This window comes from Phyllobates terribilis, unplaced genomic scaffold, assembly GCF_046119375.1.
Source record: "Phyllobates terribilis strain yellow unplaced genomic scaffold, ASM4611937v1 Scaffold_7__3_contigs__length_470593459, whole genome shotgun sequence".
NCBI lineage: Eukaryota > Metazoa > Chordata > Amphibia > Anura > Dendrobatidae > Phyllobates > Phyllobates terribilis.
In genome coordinates this window covers 317,997,890-318,015,274 of record NW_027362767.1, presented here as the reverse complement: position 1 = coordinate 318,015,274, position 17,385 = coordinate 317,997,890, and the positions used below count along the sequence as shown (strand labels likewise).

The following is a 17,385-nucleotide window of genomic DNA, read 5'->3' as shown; positions in this document are numbered from 1 at the left end:
ATATGACTTAAAGTTCCCTATTCAACACCTTAGATGATTTATCTGACCATCTGACACGCTACACTGGAATTCTTCTGTCTGCTGTAAATGCTAATTTCTGCAGCACAAAAGTAGATAACGTTTTCAGTGTATTTCTATCATACATAAGTATTATACTCGTGTAGGATAGCTCAAATTTTCCAAGCATTGTTTTCATATACCTGATCAAGATCATATATTATAATATATATATATATATATATATATATATATATATATATATATATATATATTATAATATATATATATATATATATATATATATACACATACACACACACAGTTAGGTCCATATATATTTGGACAGAGGCAACATTTTTCTAATTTTGATTCTAGACATTACCACAATGAATTTTAAACAAAACAATTCAGATGCAGTTGAAGTTCAGACTTTCAGCTTTCATTTGAGGGTATCCACATTAAAATTGGATGAAGGGTTTAGGAGTTTCAGCTCCTTAACATGTGCCACCCTGTTTTTAAAGGGACCAAAAGTATTTGGACAATTGACTCCAAGGCTATTTCATGGACAGGTGTGGCCAATCCCTTCGTTATGTCATTCTCAATTAAGCCGATAAAAGGCCTGGAGTTGATTTGGACCTAACTGTATATATATATACAGTACAGACCAAAAGTTTGGACACACCTTCTCATTTAAAGATTTTTCTGTATTTTCATGACTTTGAAAATTGTACATTCACACTGAAGGCATCAAAACTATGAATTAACACATGTGGAATTATATACTTAACAAAAACGTGTGAAACACCTGAAAATATGTCTTATATTCTAGGTTCTTCAAAGTAGCCACCTTTTGCTTTGATGACTGCTTTGCACACTCTTGGCATTCTCTTGATGAGCTTCAAGAGGTAGTCACCGGAAATGGTTTTCACTTCACAGGTGTGCCCTGTCAGGTTTAATAAGTGGGATTTCTTGCCTTATAAATAAGGTTGGGACCATCAGTTGTGTTGTGCAGAAGTCTGGTGGATACACAGCTGATAGTCCTACTGAATAGACTGTTAGCTGCTTTTTTCTTGCCATAATACAAATTCTAAGTAAAGAAAAACGAGTGGCCATCATTACTTTAAGAAATGAAGGTCTGTCAGTCCGAAAAATTGGGCAAACTTTGAATGTGTCCCCAAGTGCAGTTGCAAAAACCATCAAGCACTACAAAGAAACTGGCTCACATGAGGACCGCCCCAGGAAAGGAAGACCAAGAGTCACCTCTGCTTCTGAGGATAAGATTATCCGAGTCACCAGCCTCAGAAATCGCAGGTTAACAGCAGCTCCGATTAGAGACCAGGTCAATGCCACACAGAGTTCTAGCAGCAGACACATCTCTACAACAACTGTTAAGAGGAGACTTTGTGCAGCAGGCCTTCATGGTAAAATAGCTGCTAGGAAACCACTGCTAAGGACAGGCAACAAGCAGAAGAGACTTGTTTGGGCTAAAGAACACAAGGAATGGACATTAGACCAGTGGAAATCTGTTCTTTGGTCTGATGAGTCCAAATTTGAGATCTTTGGTTCCAACCACCGTGTCTTTGTGCGACACAGAAAAGGTGAACGGATGGACTCTACATGCCTGGTTCCCACCGTGAAGCATGGAGGAGGAGGTGTAATGGTGTGGGGGTGCTTTGTTGGGGATTTATTCAAAATTGAAGGCATACTGAACCAGCATGGCTACCACAGCATCCTGCAGAGGCATGCTCTTCCATCCAGTTTGCGTTTAGTTGGACCATCATTTATTTTTCAACAGGACAATGACCCCAAACACACCTCCAGGCTGTGTAAGGGCTATTTGACCAAGGAGGAGAGTGATGGGGTGCTACGCCAGATGACCTGGCCTCCACAGTCACCAGACCTGAACCCAATCGAGATGGTTTGGGGTGAGCTGGACCGCAGAGTGAAGGCAAAAGGGCCAACAAGTGCTAAGCATCTCTGGGAACTCCTTCAAGATTGTTGGAAGACCATTTCCGGTGAATACCTCTTGAAGCTCATCAAGAGAATGCCAAGAGTGTGCAAAGCAGTCATCAAAGCAAAAGGTGGCTACTTTGAAGAACCTAGAATATAAGACATATTTTCAGTTGTTTCACACTTTTTTGTTAAGTATTCTTAATCAACAGAATATAACTCCAAGTAAATCAAACTTCTGTGAAATCAAACTGTCCACTTAGGAAGCAACACTGATTGACAATCAATTTCACATGCTTCTGCTCAAAAAAATAAAGGGAACACTCATATAACACATCCTAGAACTGAATGAATGAAATTCTCATTGAATACTTTGTTCTATACAAAGTTGAATGTGCTGACAACAAAATCACACAAAAATCATCAATGGAAATCAAATTTATTAACCAATGGAGGCCTGGATTTGGAGTCACCCCCAAAATTAAAGTGGAAAAACACACTACAGGCTGATCCAACTTTGATGTAATGTCCTTAAAACAAGTCAAAATGAGGCTCAGTATTGTGTGTGGCCTCCACGTGCCTGTATGACCTCCCTACACCGCCTGGGCATGCTCCTGATGAGGTTGCGGATGGTCTCCTGTGGGATCTCCTCCCAGACCTGGACTAAAGCATCCGCCAACTCCAGGACTGTCTGTGGTGCAATGGATGGTTGGTGGATGGAGTGAGACATGATGTCCCAGATGTGCTCAATCGGATTCAGGTCTGGGGAACGGGCGGGCCAGTCCATAGCTTCAATGCCTTCATCTTGCAGGAACTGCTGACACACTCCAGCCACATGAGGTCTGGCATTGTCCTGCATTAGGAGGAACCCAGGGCCAACCGCACCAGCATATGGTATCACAAGGGGTCTGAGGATCTCATCTCGGTACCTAATGGCAGTCAGGCTACCTCTGGCGAGCACATGGAGGGCTGTGCGGCCCTCCAAAGAAATGCCACCCCACACCATTACTGACCCACTGCCAAACCGGTCATTCTGAAGGATGTTGCAGGCAGCAGATCGCTCTCCACGGCGTCTCCAGACGCAGTCACGTCTGTCACATGTGCTCAGTGTGAACCTGCTTTCATCTGTGAAGAGCACAGGGTGCCAGTGGCGACTTTGCCAATCCTGGTGTTCTGTGGCAAATGCCAAGCGTCCTGCACGGTGTTGAGCTGTGAGCACAACCTCCATCTGTGGACGTCGGGCCATCATAAAACTCTCATGGAGTCGGTTTCTAGCCGTGTGGGCAGACACATGCACATTTGTGGCTGGAGGTCATTTTGCAAGACTCTGGCAGTGCTCCTCCTGTTCCTCCTTACACAAAGGCGGAGGTAGGGGTCCTGCTGCTGGGTTGTTGCCCTCCTACGGCCCCCTCCACATCTCCTGGTGTATTGGCCTGTCTCCTGGTAGCGCCTCCAGCCTCTGGACACTACGCTGACAGACACAGCAAACCTTCTTGCCACAGCTCGCATTGATGTGCCATCCTGGATGAGCTGCACTACCTGAGGAACTTCTGTGGGTTGTAGAGTCGGTCTCATGCTACCACGAGTGTGAAAGCACAACCAGCATTCAAAAGTGACCAAAACATCAGCCAGAAAGCATTGGTACTGAGATGTGGTCTGTGGTCCCCACCTGCAGAACCACTCCTTTATTGAGGGTGTGTTGATAATTGCCAATAATTTCCATCTATTGTCTATTCCATTTGCACAACAGCATGTGAAATTGATTGTCAATCAGTGTTGCTTCCTAAGTGGACAGTTTGATTTCACAGAAGTTTGATTTACTTGGAGTTATATTCTGTTGTTTAAGTGTTCCCTTTATTTTTTTGAGCAGTGTATATATAGATATATAGATATACACATACATACATACACACACAGTATAACCTGTCATCCTAGACTAGATTCCATCTAGTGTTAATGGGCATTTAAACGCATTTTCTGAGAACATTGCTGCTCTCTTCCAGTAGTTGTGCGGTAAGTTGCCACACTTCTCTATAGAAGTGTCTAGTGATGCATGCACAGCATCTGGATGGCAGTGCCAGAAGGTGCTAGAGTGCCCTACAGAGTGCTGCAACCCCACATTTCCACCAGACATGGGGTCTCCAGCAGTCAGATCTCTTCAAATAAACAAGAGAAAACAACCCCAAGTGATATAATCTTGTTTGCTTACATGAAAAAAAAACTTTTTTCTAAACACCCTTTTTAGTCCAGGGTGTACGTTTATATATTCATATGTTATAAGATTTTGATCCTGTATATGAAATACAATGCAGTTTCCATTCTCTGAACACTTCTTTTCTGCAGTTTAGTTTACTCTCTATATCGGATAGACGGCCATATGAAGTGTTCAGGGCAGGTAACTGAAGAAAACTTTTCAATGTATAAACCTATAAGTTTTTTTAGATAAAGGGGGTGAGTGACATTTTGGTTTTATAGTGCTACATCATATGGATGATAATGTGGAACAACACAATTTACTGTGCCTTGTGGTATTGGGAACAACTGTGACATATGCGGTTTATTGAGTGTCCTCCACTGGTAGTGTATTGTGTTTCAGTCACTAATACAGATCCCTGATTACTGCTGATCCAGCACACAGAGGCAGGGAACAGAAGGAGAACCACTAGTCTGAATTTCTTCCTATTAGTATGTCAGACTCTTTAACCTACTGCACTGGTATAATATAGTATCACGCGTTTTCTCTCTTCTACAACTAAATACTGCACCCTCATCCTGATAGTAATCACTGCATGATGGATACATGTGATTCACAAAAGGTGGTGATATGCATATTATTAATTAGTACTAGTTATAGAAAAAATACATAAATAAAAACACTCCCATATTTTAGACCAAAAATAGATGTAGCATCAATATTTGCTTTGTCAACATTATCACAAAGCTTACGCGATGTGTCTTGAAACGTCATAAAGAATGGTACTGCTATTGAGATATTGCACCAATTGTAAATTGTACTAGACACTAATTCAAAGTATAATGGTTAAGTAATCTAGAGAGTCCAATAGACAATAAATGGCAGTGTTTTTATAATAAAACATAAAGCAGATCTGTCAACACATTTCACAATAGAAATTGAATGCAGCATTAACTCTTAGACCTGATGAGGCTGGTGTGCGCTCTTTGAAAAAGGCTTTATAGCTTTGATATTAGGATGAGCATTTGATGAGTTTTATAAAATGCTCGTTTCAATTTTACAAAATTATGCAGCCGGTCTAACATAGCTTTTTCAAAGTAAGTACGCCTGTCTCATCGGGTTTCTATTTATGATTATTTGTAGTCTGTATTGTGAAATCTGGTGACAGATCCCCCCCTTCAAGATCAAGATAGATAGACATTAGATAGTGAAATTAGTGATATACGCTATATTAATCATGCATTGTGTTGAATTATCAGCATGCAGTTAGTAGAAATCGTTCGCAAAGCAGATTCATCCAGCCAGTGAACGCAGTATAGCAGGGTGCATGAGGTAGGATTGCAGTGCGTCCAGTGCGCGGGGGATCAGACACGTGCTCTTCATACCAAGGCATTTTGTGCAGTGTGACACTGTGCATGCAGCCTGAGCACATGGTCACCTCACATACAGATGGTGGCTGGGAAATATAAGATACTGGTAGGTCCTTACAAGTGCTCAGTTAACAGCGGTGTAGCAAATACGTGAAATTGGCTTTCAGTGCTCATTAGTATACATAACAGGTGCAATAAGAAATGGAAAAGCTTATTTAGTAACAGCATGTAGAAGGCACAAATACAATGGAACCCACAGTAACCATTTACTTTCCTCCTTTCTTAAGATTAGCTATAGAGGAGAGATGTGGTTCTGCAATGGTTCCTGTAGATTACACTATGTTTAGGCTACATACAGCTTTGTCACTAAATAAGAAATTTAAAGGGGCCATGTCACCTATTAAGTGGCGATTGTCAAAGTTTATAACAAACATTTAAAATAGAAGATATTCTACATATCTGTATGACAGCAGGGTAAGTTCATACTCCTGTTTGTCTGTTCCGTTTTTTGAAACAGACAGAAGGAATTATGTAACAATGGATCCTTTACATAACCGAAGCAGAGGGACCCCTCTGATTATTATGGGGTCTGTCTGGGTCCAGTTGTGTTCCAGGTTTTAGAATGGAAGAAAAAGTTCTACATTTTGATCTGTTCAGAAAAAAAAATACATAACAGAACCCAGAGGGACCACATAATGATCCGTGGAGCCCTTCTGCTTGCATCGTTCATGAAATGGATCCACTGTTGACATTATTCCTTTTGTCTGTTCCTAAAAGTGGAAGAGACGAATGGACTGTTAAAAGTGGAAGTGTGAACAAAGCCATATCTTACTATTGGAGGTAGGGACAAATAAAATGCATGTGGAATACCAAAGATCAAAATCATACCACTTATAGTGCCAGTATTTGCCTGGCGTTGGGGTTTGGCCCTCTATTCTAGGTCTCCATTACGTAGGCTACATTTATAGTATGTATGCCTTGGACCTACTTTATGAATGAACATTTCCTGAAGATCAGCTAACCACTAGTGTGCTGAGGATGCTCAGTTTGCACAAACATCTGACTGGGGCCACACACTTTTCTATCCCCATAGAACATAGAAAAAATCCAGCAATATAGAGATGATCCCATAACACTTAAAGGGAATCTGTCAGCAGGTTTTTACCACCTAATCTGACAGCAGCCTAATGTAGAGACAGAGACCCTCATTCCAGTGATGTGTCTATTTGCTGTAGCTTTGATAAAATCAGTGTTTTATCAGCAGGAGATTATCACTAGAGGAGTAGTAAACCTGCATCAGGTAGTCCTCCATATTCATGAGCTCCATATAACCCCACCCCCACCACTGATTGGAATCTTTATGTGTACACTGTACATAGGCAGAAAGCTGCCAATTAGTGGTGTGGGCGGGTTATACAGAGCTCAACATTCAGAGGACAGGTAGATCTGCAACAGATAAAACAGGGATTTTATCAAAATGACAACAAGCAGCTGAGTAAGTGACACATCACTGGAATCAGGGTCTCTGCCCCCAAATCATGCTGCTCTCAGATTCCATAGCAGAAACCTGCTGACATACTCCCTTTAATTTTGATCCCATCATAGTTAAAGCACCACTCCAGCGGGTTTTATTTATTTCAGCACTGGAGTGGTGAAACTAATGTAAAGTCCCTGACTCTAGTAATATACTTACCAGCTGCCATCTTCAGCTGTTACAGGCGCCACTCCGGTCCCGAACCGCCATCTTGTGACTGCAACCGGAAGTCAGAGGTAATGGTCACAAGCTCTCAGTGTAAGTGTATGAGAACCTCGTTCTGCTCTCATAGATTTACATAAGAAGTGACTTCCACATCACCCAGCAAACACTGGAGTGATCCGGCAGGTCACAACCTGCAGAAGATGACTGGAGCAGCGGCAATAACAGATGAAGACGGTGGCTGGAGAGTATAATACTAAGGGCAGGGAACTTTGATTAGTGGCACCACTCCAGTGGTAAAATGAAAAAAAAAATGCTGGAGTGGTGCTTGAAAATAACTTAAAAAAAAAACTATATCAGCCCATGAACTAGCTGTATTTTTATGCTCTATTTTAACCACTTCGCTCCAGAGCCTGTTTTTGCCTTCGTGACCGGGCCAATTTTTTCAATTCTGACCACTGTCACTTTATGAGGTAATTACTCTGGAACGCTTCAACGTATTCCCCTGATTCTGAGATTGTTTTTTCGTGACATATTGTACTTCATGATAGTGGTAAAATTTCTTCGATATAACTTGTGTTTATTTGTGAAAAAATCGGAAATTTGGCGAAAATTTTGAAAATTTAGCAATTTTCAAACTTTGAATTTTCATGCCCTTAAATCAGAGAGATATGTCACACAAAATAGTTAATAAATAACATTTCCCACATGTCTACTTTACATCAGCACAATTTTGGAACCAAAATTTTTTTTTGTTAGGGAGCTATAAGGGTTAAAAGTTGACCAGCGATTTCTCATTTTTCCAACAAAATTTACAAAAACAGTTTTTTAGGGACCACATCATATTTGAAATCACTTTGAGGGGTCTTTATGACAGAAAATACCCAAAAGTGACACCATTCTAAAAACTGCACCCCTCAAGGTGCTCAAAACCACATTCAAGAACTTTATTAACCCTTCAGGTGCTTCACAGGAATTTTTGGAATGTGGAAGAAAAAAATTAACATTTAACTTTTTTCACAAAAATGTTATTTTAGACCCAATTTTTTTTATTTTCACAGGGGTAACATGAAAAAATGGACCCCAAATTTTTTTGTGCAATTTCTCTTGAGCGTGCTGATACCCCATATGTGAGGGAAAACCACTGTTTGGGCGCACGGCAGGGTTCAGAAGGGAAGGAGCGCCATTAGACTTTTTGAATGTAAAATTTGTCTGAATAATTAGCAGACGCTATGTTGCGTTTGGAGAGCCCCTGATGTGCCTAAACAGTGGAAACCCCCCACAAGTGACACCATTTTGGAAACTAGACCCCTTAGGGAACTTATCTAGATGTGTGGTGAGCACCTTGCACCCCAAGGTGCTTCACAGAAGTTTATAATATTGAGCCGTAAAAATAAAATTTTCACATTTTTCCCTCAAAAAATGTTTTTCATTCCCTAATTTTGTATTATTATAAGGGTAACAGGATAAATAGCACCATGAAATTTGTTGTGCAATTTCTCCTGAACACGCCGATACCCCATATGTGGAGGCAAATTACTGTTTGGGCACATGGCAGGGTTTGAAAGGGAAGGAGCGCCATTTGACTTTTTGAATGTAAAATTTGTTTGAATAATTAGCGGACGCCATGTCATATTTGGGGAGCCCCTAATGTGCCTAAACAGTGGTAACCCCCCACAAGTGCCACCATTTTGGAAACTATACCCCTTAGGGAACTTATCTAGATGTGTGGTGAGCACCTTGCACCCCCAGCTGCTTCACAGAAGTTTATAATATTGAGCTGTAAAAATAAAATTTTCACATTTTTCCCATAAAAAATGTTTTTCATTCCCTAATTTTGCATTATCATAAGGGTAACAGGATAAATTGCACCATGAAATTTGTTGTACAATTTCTCCTGAGTACGCCGATACCCCGTATGTGGGGGAAAACCACTGCTTTGGTGTACGGCAGGGTTCGGAAGAGAAAGGAGCGCTATGTTGGCTGGGATAGGCAGCAGACACCATGTCACATTTGAAGAGTCGCTGACATGCCAAAACAGCAGAAACCCCCACAAGTGACCCCATTTTGTAAACTACACCTCTCAAGGAATTCATCTAGGGAAGTAGTGAGTATTTTTTAATTTTTAAATTTATACCATTGGGCAGTGAAAAAAGCATAATTATATTTTTACCACAAAAAAATGTTTTACCATCAGATTTTACATTTTCACACAGGGCAATGGGTAAAAATGGTGCCGAAATGTGTCACACAATTTCTTCTAAAAGTGTCAATACCCCATATGTGACTGTATCGTACCACTTAGCCATACGGTGAGATTTGAGGGGGAAGGAGCGCTATTTGACAATTGGAGAACAAATTATTGTAGAATAGGCATTTGGATTTGGGAGCACAAAATTTTCTGAATTTCTTTTGGGGGGCAAGGACCATTTTGCTTTTCCAGAGCCTTTCTGCTACCAGTAACTTGGAATTCCCTTATATTTTTAACAGATGACGGACCTGAGTGGGGACTAGCTTTTTTTGAGGACTGAGTTGAAGCTTTTATTGGGAACATTTTACGTAACATTTATCCGGCGCTCTAGGCTGAGCACTTACATCGGGGTTTCCATCTAAATTTCCAAGTGATGTAATTCAGATGAAACCCCTGCGGGATCCATTCACTGTAATGAGGCAGCAGAGTTACTCTGGACTCCGTCTGGCCTCTGTTTAGTGGTGTCCTTTTTTTCAGAAGTGCACAAAACTGTGGCCAACCGCACTTTTATGCACGCCTAAAACAAATGACACCGTGGGATCCCAGGCTAGACGGCGTCCACAGTGGCCTATATCTGCCTCATTACAGGGAATCTTCCATCATGGGTTCTGGCTGAATCACGTATTTCAGAGATTTACACGGAAACTCTGGTGTAAGAGCTCAGCGCAGAGCACAGGATAAATGTGAGCAGAGCCTTACTGGGATCTTTGGGAGACATAATAAACAAATCAGTAGCAGGTGAATAATATTTGTTTTATTTATTTTTTATGCCGTTCCTAGTGTGATATAACTGATTAGATTACTTTATTCTTCGGGTCGGTGCGATTACAGAGATACCAGATTTATATCGGGTTTTTATGACTGACAGCTGTCACACACTAAAATACGCTTTTTTTGCAAAATCTAGTTTTTGTATCACCATATTTTGAGAGCTATAATTTTTCCATATTTCGGCCGATAGAGTCATGTGACGGCTTGTTTTTTGCGGGACGAGTTGACATTTTTATTGGAACCATTTTTGGGTACGTGACATTTTTTGATCGCTTTCTATTCCGTTTTTTGGGAGGTAAAGTTAACAAAAACAAACACTTCAGGAATTGTTTTTTGAGTTTTTTTTATGCCGTTCTGCGTGTGGTAAAAGTGATCAGGCAGCGTTATTCTTCGGGTCAGTACGTTTACAGCGATACTACACTTACTGTATTTTTTTTATGTTTTGGCGCTTTTACACAATAAAACAATTTTATAGAAAAAAAAATATTTTTTTTGCATTGCTTTATTCTGAGCGCTATAACTTTTTTATTTTTCGGCTGATGGAGCTGTATGGCGGCTTTTTTTTGCGGAACAAGATGAAGTTTTCAGTGGTACCATTTTTATTTCTATTCTGCTTTTTGATCGCATTTTTTTCCACTTTTTGTTTGGCGATATGATGAAAAAGCATATTTTTTTGCTCCGTTTTTTATTTATTTTTATTACGGTGTGCACAGAAGGAGTTAATTAGTGTGACAGTTTTATAGCTCGGGTTGTTTCGGACGCGGCGATACCAAATATGTGTACTTTTTTTGGTTTTGTAATAATATACGGATTTATTGGTTTAATATTTTATTTATTTTTATTTATTTTGTGATTTTTTTTTTTAATAGTTTAAAAACTTTTTTTTTACTTTTTTTTACATTTTTACTTAGTCCCTGTATGGGACATTAATTTTTATTTTTCTGATCACTGATCTCATGTAATGTAATAGACATATATTACATTACATGAGATCTTCACTGACTGTTTCAGTCAGTCTCCTGTCTGGCATCAGCTACATACAGGCTGAAGCCAGACAGGAAGGACACCATATATGGCAGAGCTGGAGGCGGTCATGTGACCTCCAGCTGCCATAGCAACCCCAGGTCCTCAAACGAAACGGAGGTCTTCGGAGGTAAGTAAGACGACCCCCTCTCTTCCTGCTGTCTCCTATATGCCGCGATCACTATAGATCGCAGCATATAGAAGACAGCAAAGGGTTAACATCACTGGGACCTGATCTAATCAGGTCCCGATGATGTACCCTGTCAGAGCTAACGCTCTGCACCGGAATCGCAGTGCTTGCAGGACCCTGGGGGTCCTGAGCACTGCGAGACCACCCACCGTTTTTAAACGTCGGAGCTGCACAGAGCCCAGGCAGCGCCGACGTTTATCTACAGTGGGCGGTCAGGAACCGGTTAACCATGAAGCAATAAAAGTTAAGTCTTATGGGATCATCTTTGCATTGCTAGACTTTTTATATGTTAGGAATTCATTTATAAATGTTGAAAATGTTGATCCCGTTATTACAATAATTTTTATTCTTACATAGTTTAGATTTTATTGACCCTTTTTTAATTTTTCACATTATCATTTTCTCATTTTAATACAAGGTGACATGGCCCCTTTAACTGAAACAGATTTTCATAAAATGGATAATGCCTTGTTATTCAATTAAACAATTAAGAGATGTGAATGAATTCATAACATTTGTATTTCTCTAAGGGCATATACAATAACACTACACTACAGTAACATATATGCAATGGTAAGCTCATCTGTATATCACCTGCATTGTACATTTAATAAAAAGCGAGAAGGACTGAAAATCAGTCATTAAACTGTGTTTCTATTCTCAGCCATGACTCAAATGACATCTCACCTTATACTTGTAGAGAGACCAGAGAGAATATGTGCCTTACCTGGAGGGCCGGCTGGTCCAGGAAGTCCTGGAGGGCCAGGAGGACCTTGACCACCAGAGCCTGGAAGTCCAGGTGAACCTGGTTGGCCAGGAAGTCCATTCTGACCAGAGTCACCTAGAATAAAAATAAAGTAAAAACAGTTTCTACCATTATCAACCAACGAGATTTGCTGCATAAAAAAATGAAACATAAATGGCACTTAAAGATTTAATGGAATTACAAAAACATGTTTTCTTTCCTCCAAAAACAATGCAGTGTAGATACAATTCAATGAAACTGAGCTGCAATACCAGTCACAAACCATGAACAAGAGTCCGAGAGACATCCGGGTACAGTCTGATTTTCATAAACGGTCAGAATGGAGAGGTGGGGAAACTTTTTTTTTTATGTCATGCACAAGAAAAATGGATGACACTCTGATCAAACTCTGATCAGAATAATTGGTACATTTTTCTCGTATGTGGACAAATCATATGTGTGAATAAGCCCCAACAGTTTTAAAATCCTTTACCACTTCTTTAAAATAATGTTCCTACAATAGTAAGTGATGGCATATTTCGAGACATCATTGCTTACTAGTTGTTAAGTTCTGCTACCAGAGCTAAGGAAAGAGAGGAGATCTGTCCCTACGATAGAACTCAGCTTAATCCCTACGATGTAACAGGGGACCTGATCCTGCGATCAGACCTGCTAAAGTCCTAAGCTAGTCTGTACGGAGACCTATAGATGTGGGGAAGGAATCCCTACAAGTACTAAGGACTGGGAGGAAAATGGGACACCTCCTAACAGAAATAGTAGCAGACAGACGAACAAACAAAATATATAGAACATAGAGGTCCGTAGACCAAGCAAACTAACAGAGTTAGATACAGAGCACAGGCTAGCTAGAAAGTAGATATACAATGAAGTCCAGCAAAGCCAGAAGGGCGGAGCAGGACTAAATAGGCCAAACAAGGTCATGTGACCAACAATAGAAAAAACCTAAGAGCAAGGTTCTAACAGTACCCCCTCTTCTAAGAGTATCCTCCGGATCCCCTAGGACCAGGCTTATCAGGAAATCTCCTGTGAAACGCTCTGATAAGTCTGGACGCGGAAACATCATCCGACCTCACCCAAGAGTTATCCTCGGGTCCGAAACCTTTCCAGGCCACAAGATACTGCAAACTACCTCTATACTGTCTAGAGTTAAGGATGCGAGAAATTTCATATTCCCCGTCCTCCACCACCGGAGGAACAGAGGCAGAGGCGTCACAATCCGATACAACAGCTTTTTTCAACAGAGAGACATGAAATACCGGATTAATTCTCCAGGAGGTAGGAACCTCCAACCTAACCGCAGATTGGTTGACAACCTGAAGCACCTTAAAGGGCCCTACAAACTTGGGACCCAATTTCTTAGAAGGAATCCTCAACCGCAGATTCCTAGAGGACAACCAAACCATGTCACCAACAGCGAACAAAACCTCCTGTCGTTTCCTATCAAAGTAGTCTTTAGATTTTCTGTTGGCCTCCTGAAGATTACCACGCACATCCGTCCAAACTCTCTCCAAATCACCGGAAAAATTCTCCTCCTCAGGCACGGCAGATCCCAACTTGGAGAACGACCCAAACGACGGATGTCTCCCAGAACAACAAAAAAAAGGCGAACAACCAGCAGAAGAAGATGTATGATTGTTCAGAGCAAATTCAGCAAGTGGCAGAAACTCAGACCACCCCTCTTGATTGTCTGCCACAAAACAACGCAAGAACTGCTCAACATCCTGGTTTTTCCTTTCTGTCTGGCCATTAGATTCAGGATGCTATCCGGACGAGAACGACAAATGAACTCCCAACCTGTCACAAAAGGCACGCCAAAAACGAGCCACGAACTGAGGACCCCTATCAGAAACAATGTCAGTAGGAACGCCATGAAGTCTGACAATTTCCTTGACAAAGGCCTTAGCGAGAGTTTTAGCGCAGGGCAGTTTGACGAAGGGAACCAAGTGACACATCTTGCTAAAACGGTCCACGACCACCCAGATGACAGTAAAACCCTCAGAGGGGGGAAGGTCAGTTATAAAGTCCATAGCCAAATGTGTCCAAGGAGCACTGGGAAAATCCAAAGGACAAAGCAACCCCACAGCAGGAGTATGTGAGGACTTAGATCTAGCACATATAGTACATTGACGCACCCACTTAATGACTTCCTTCTGCCATCCAGGCCACCAAAAACTGCGACCCACCAGTCTCTTGGTCTCAGAGATTCCGGGATGACCTGCCAACCGAGATTCGTGACACTCAACAAAGAAATCTCTCCTAAAGGTCCCAGGCACAAACAACCTCCCATGAGGAGTGTTAGATGGGGCATTCTCCTGTGCTTTAAGAATCTCATCTTCCAAAACGGAGTCCAAAGCAGCTATCACAACACCTTCTTGTAAAATGTTCTCCTCTTTCTCAGCACCGACTATGGGAGAAAAACTGCGAGACAAGGCATCCGCCTTAACATTCTTAGTACCAGGGATGTAAGTAACGGAGAAATTAAACCGCGAGAAAAACAGTGCCCACCTAGCCTGACGGGCATTCAGGCGCTTGGCAGCATCAAGATATATCAGATTTTTATGATCCGTAAGAACCTGAACGGGAAATTCTGCACCTTCCAAGAAGTGGCGCCAGTGTTCAAATGCGAGTTTAATAGCCAATAATTCCCGATTACCAATATCGTAATTCAGTTCAGTCTCCGAAAATTTTTTTGAAAAAAAGGCACAGGGATGTAATCCATCCCCGTTATCCTGAGACAATACTGCGCCAACCCCCACAGAGGAAGCATCAACCTCAACCAAAAACGGCTTAGTCACATCAGGCTGCATAAGGATGGGAGCAGAGGTGAACCTCTCCTTGAGATACACAAAAGCTTCAATGGCCTCAGAAGACCACTGAACCGCATCAGCACCTTTCCTGGTGAGATCGGTCAGAGGTTTGACAATACTAGAAAAATTTTTTATGAATTTTCTGTAATAATTGGCAAAACCTAAAAACCTCTGTATCGATTTCAAACCAATAGGCCTAGGCCATTCCTGTACAGCTTGAACTTTAACCGGGTCCATCTCAAAACCTTCGCTGGAGATAATGTAGCCCAAAAAACTAATTCTCTGTACAGCGAACTCACATTTCTCCAGCTTAGCAAAAAGCGAATTGTCCATTAATAACTGTAATACCTCACGTACGCTCCGCCAATGAGACTCCAAATCCGGCGAATAAATCAAAATGTCATCCAAATACACAACCACATTTTTGCCGATCAAAGGTCTAAGGATGTCATTAATAAGATTCTGAAAAAATGCAGGAGCATTAGTAAGACCAAAAGGCATAACCAGATTCTCAAAATGACCCACAGGAGTGTTAAAAGCAGTCTTCCATTCGTCACCCTCCTTCATGCGCAACAGATTGTATGCCCCCTTAAGGTCAATTTTAGAGAACCACTTGGCCCCCATTAACTGGTTAAACAGATCAGGAATCAATGGCAGTGGGTAAGGATTGCGTACAGTAATTTTGTTAATCTCACGAAAATCCAGACAAGGACGTAAACCGCCGTCCTTTTTTTTTACAAAAAAAAATCCAACCGCCACAGGAGACTTAGAGGGCCTAATGTGACCGGCGGCCAAACTTGTCTGTATGTATTCCTCCAAAGCCTTTCTCTCAGGAATAGTAAGGTTAAATAAACGACTTTTAGGAAGAGTCGCTCCAGGGACAAATTCAATAGAACAATCATAGTCTCTATGGGGAGGCAAAACCTGCGATTCCTTCTCAGAAAAAACTCTCCAAAAATCCTGAATAGGAACAGGCAATTCTCCCCTATCCAAAGCTGCAATACGCCCGTTACAACACTTGTCATAACATTTATGGCTCCAGGATTTAATTTCACTGGTAGACCAATCCAGTACAGGATTGTGAAATTTTAACCAGGGCAATCCCAATATTACTGGAGAAGGCAAGTTATTCAACACTACCAAATCCAATTTCTCATGGTGAACACCATTAATAGTGAGAGGAAATTCACAGACCTTGAGAGTAATATTCTTCAAAGGGGAACCATCCACAGAAACCACAGCAATGGGGGATGATAAAAGTTCGGGTTTTAAATTGAGTCTTTCCAAGAATCCCCCATCAATAACATTCAGAGTAGACCCATAATCAACAAACACCCGAAATTCCATTAATTTTTCCTGAGCAATCGTGGAAGCAGCTAAAAATACACCCTTGGAATTTAAACAGGCAATACGGGCATGACTGACCATTTTTTTTCTTTCTTGATACGAAGCTCACAGTCTTTAATCAAATGACCAGATTTTCCGCAATAGAAACACAAGCCTTCAGAAAATCTGCGATCTTTTTCTTGAGAGCGAGGTGCCATCACTCCAATCTCCATCGATTCACCACTGTTAGTACACACATTCTCATAACCAGAAACTGACAAAGCAGAGGATTTGCTCTCATTAACCCTTGCACGCAGTCTCCTATCCACCCGTATAGCTAATTGCATAGCCTGTTGCAAATCTTCAGGTGTAGGATAAGCAATTAGCAGGTCTTTAACCCTTTCACTGAGCCCAGCAAGAAATAGACTTTTCAGAGCAGAATCGTTCCACCCTGTTTGAGTAGACCATCGACGGAAATGAGTACAATATTTTTCCACATTACCTGATCCCTGTCTCAAACGTCTTAACTCAGTCTCAGCTGATGAGACACGGTCAGGATCATCATATAATAGTCCCAAAGCAGAAAAAAAAACTATCCACTGAACTGAAGCATGTATCACTAGGTTGCAAAGAAAAGACCCACTCCTGAGGCTCTTTGCGCAAAAGTGACATTATAAACCCTACGCGCTGGGAATCATCCCCAGAGGACTTGGGTCTCAAACGAAAATACAATAAGCAAGCATTTTTAAATGAAAAAAATTCTCGGTGTTCACCAAAAAATAAATCCGGCAAACGTACCTTAGGCTCCAAGAAATGTGCTCCAGGACAGTTACTCACGTGCTGACGAAGCTCAGTCACCTCCAAAGAGAGTCCCTGCAGGTGTTTAGCCAAATCCAGAACCGACACCATGATGGAACAGAAAAAATCTTTCCTTAGAGCATTTGCTGGGCTGGACTTACTGTTAAGTTCTGCTACCAGAGCTAAGGAAAGAGAGGAGATCTGTCCCTACGATAGAACTCAGCTTAATCCCTACGATGTAAC

The 17,385-nt window shown here is 41.3% G+C and overlaps 1 protein-coding gene across 1 annotated transcript in view; it reads right to left on the bottom strand.

Annotated features, from left to right (window-relative positions):
- The window catches only part of COL4A5 (collagen type IV alpha 5 chain), a 231,967-nt gene that overhangs the window by 68,510 nt on the left and 146,072 nt on the right, over positions 1 to 17,385 (bottom strand). The window contains exon 30 of the mRNA XM_073641114.1: positions 12,173 to 12,286. Coding sequence (XP_073497215.1) covers positions 12,173 to 12,286 — 114 coding nt within the window. The remainder of the gene's footprint in view (positions 1 to 12,172; positions 12,287 to 17,385) is intronic.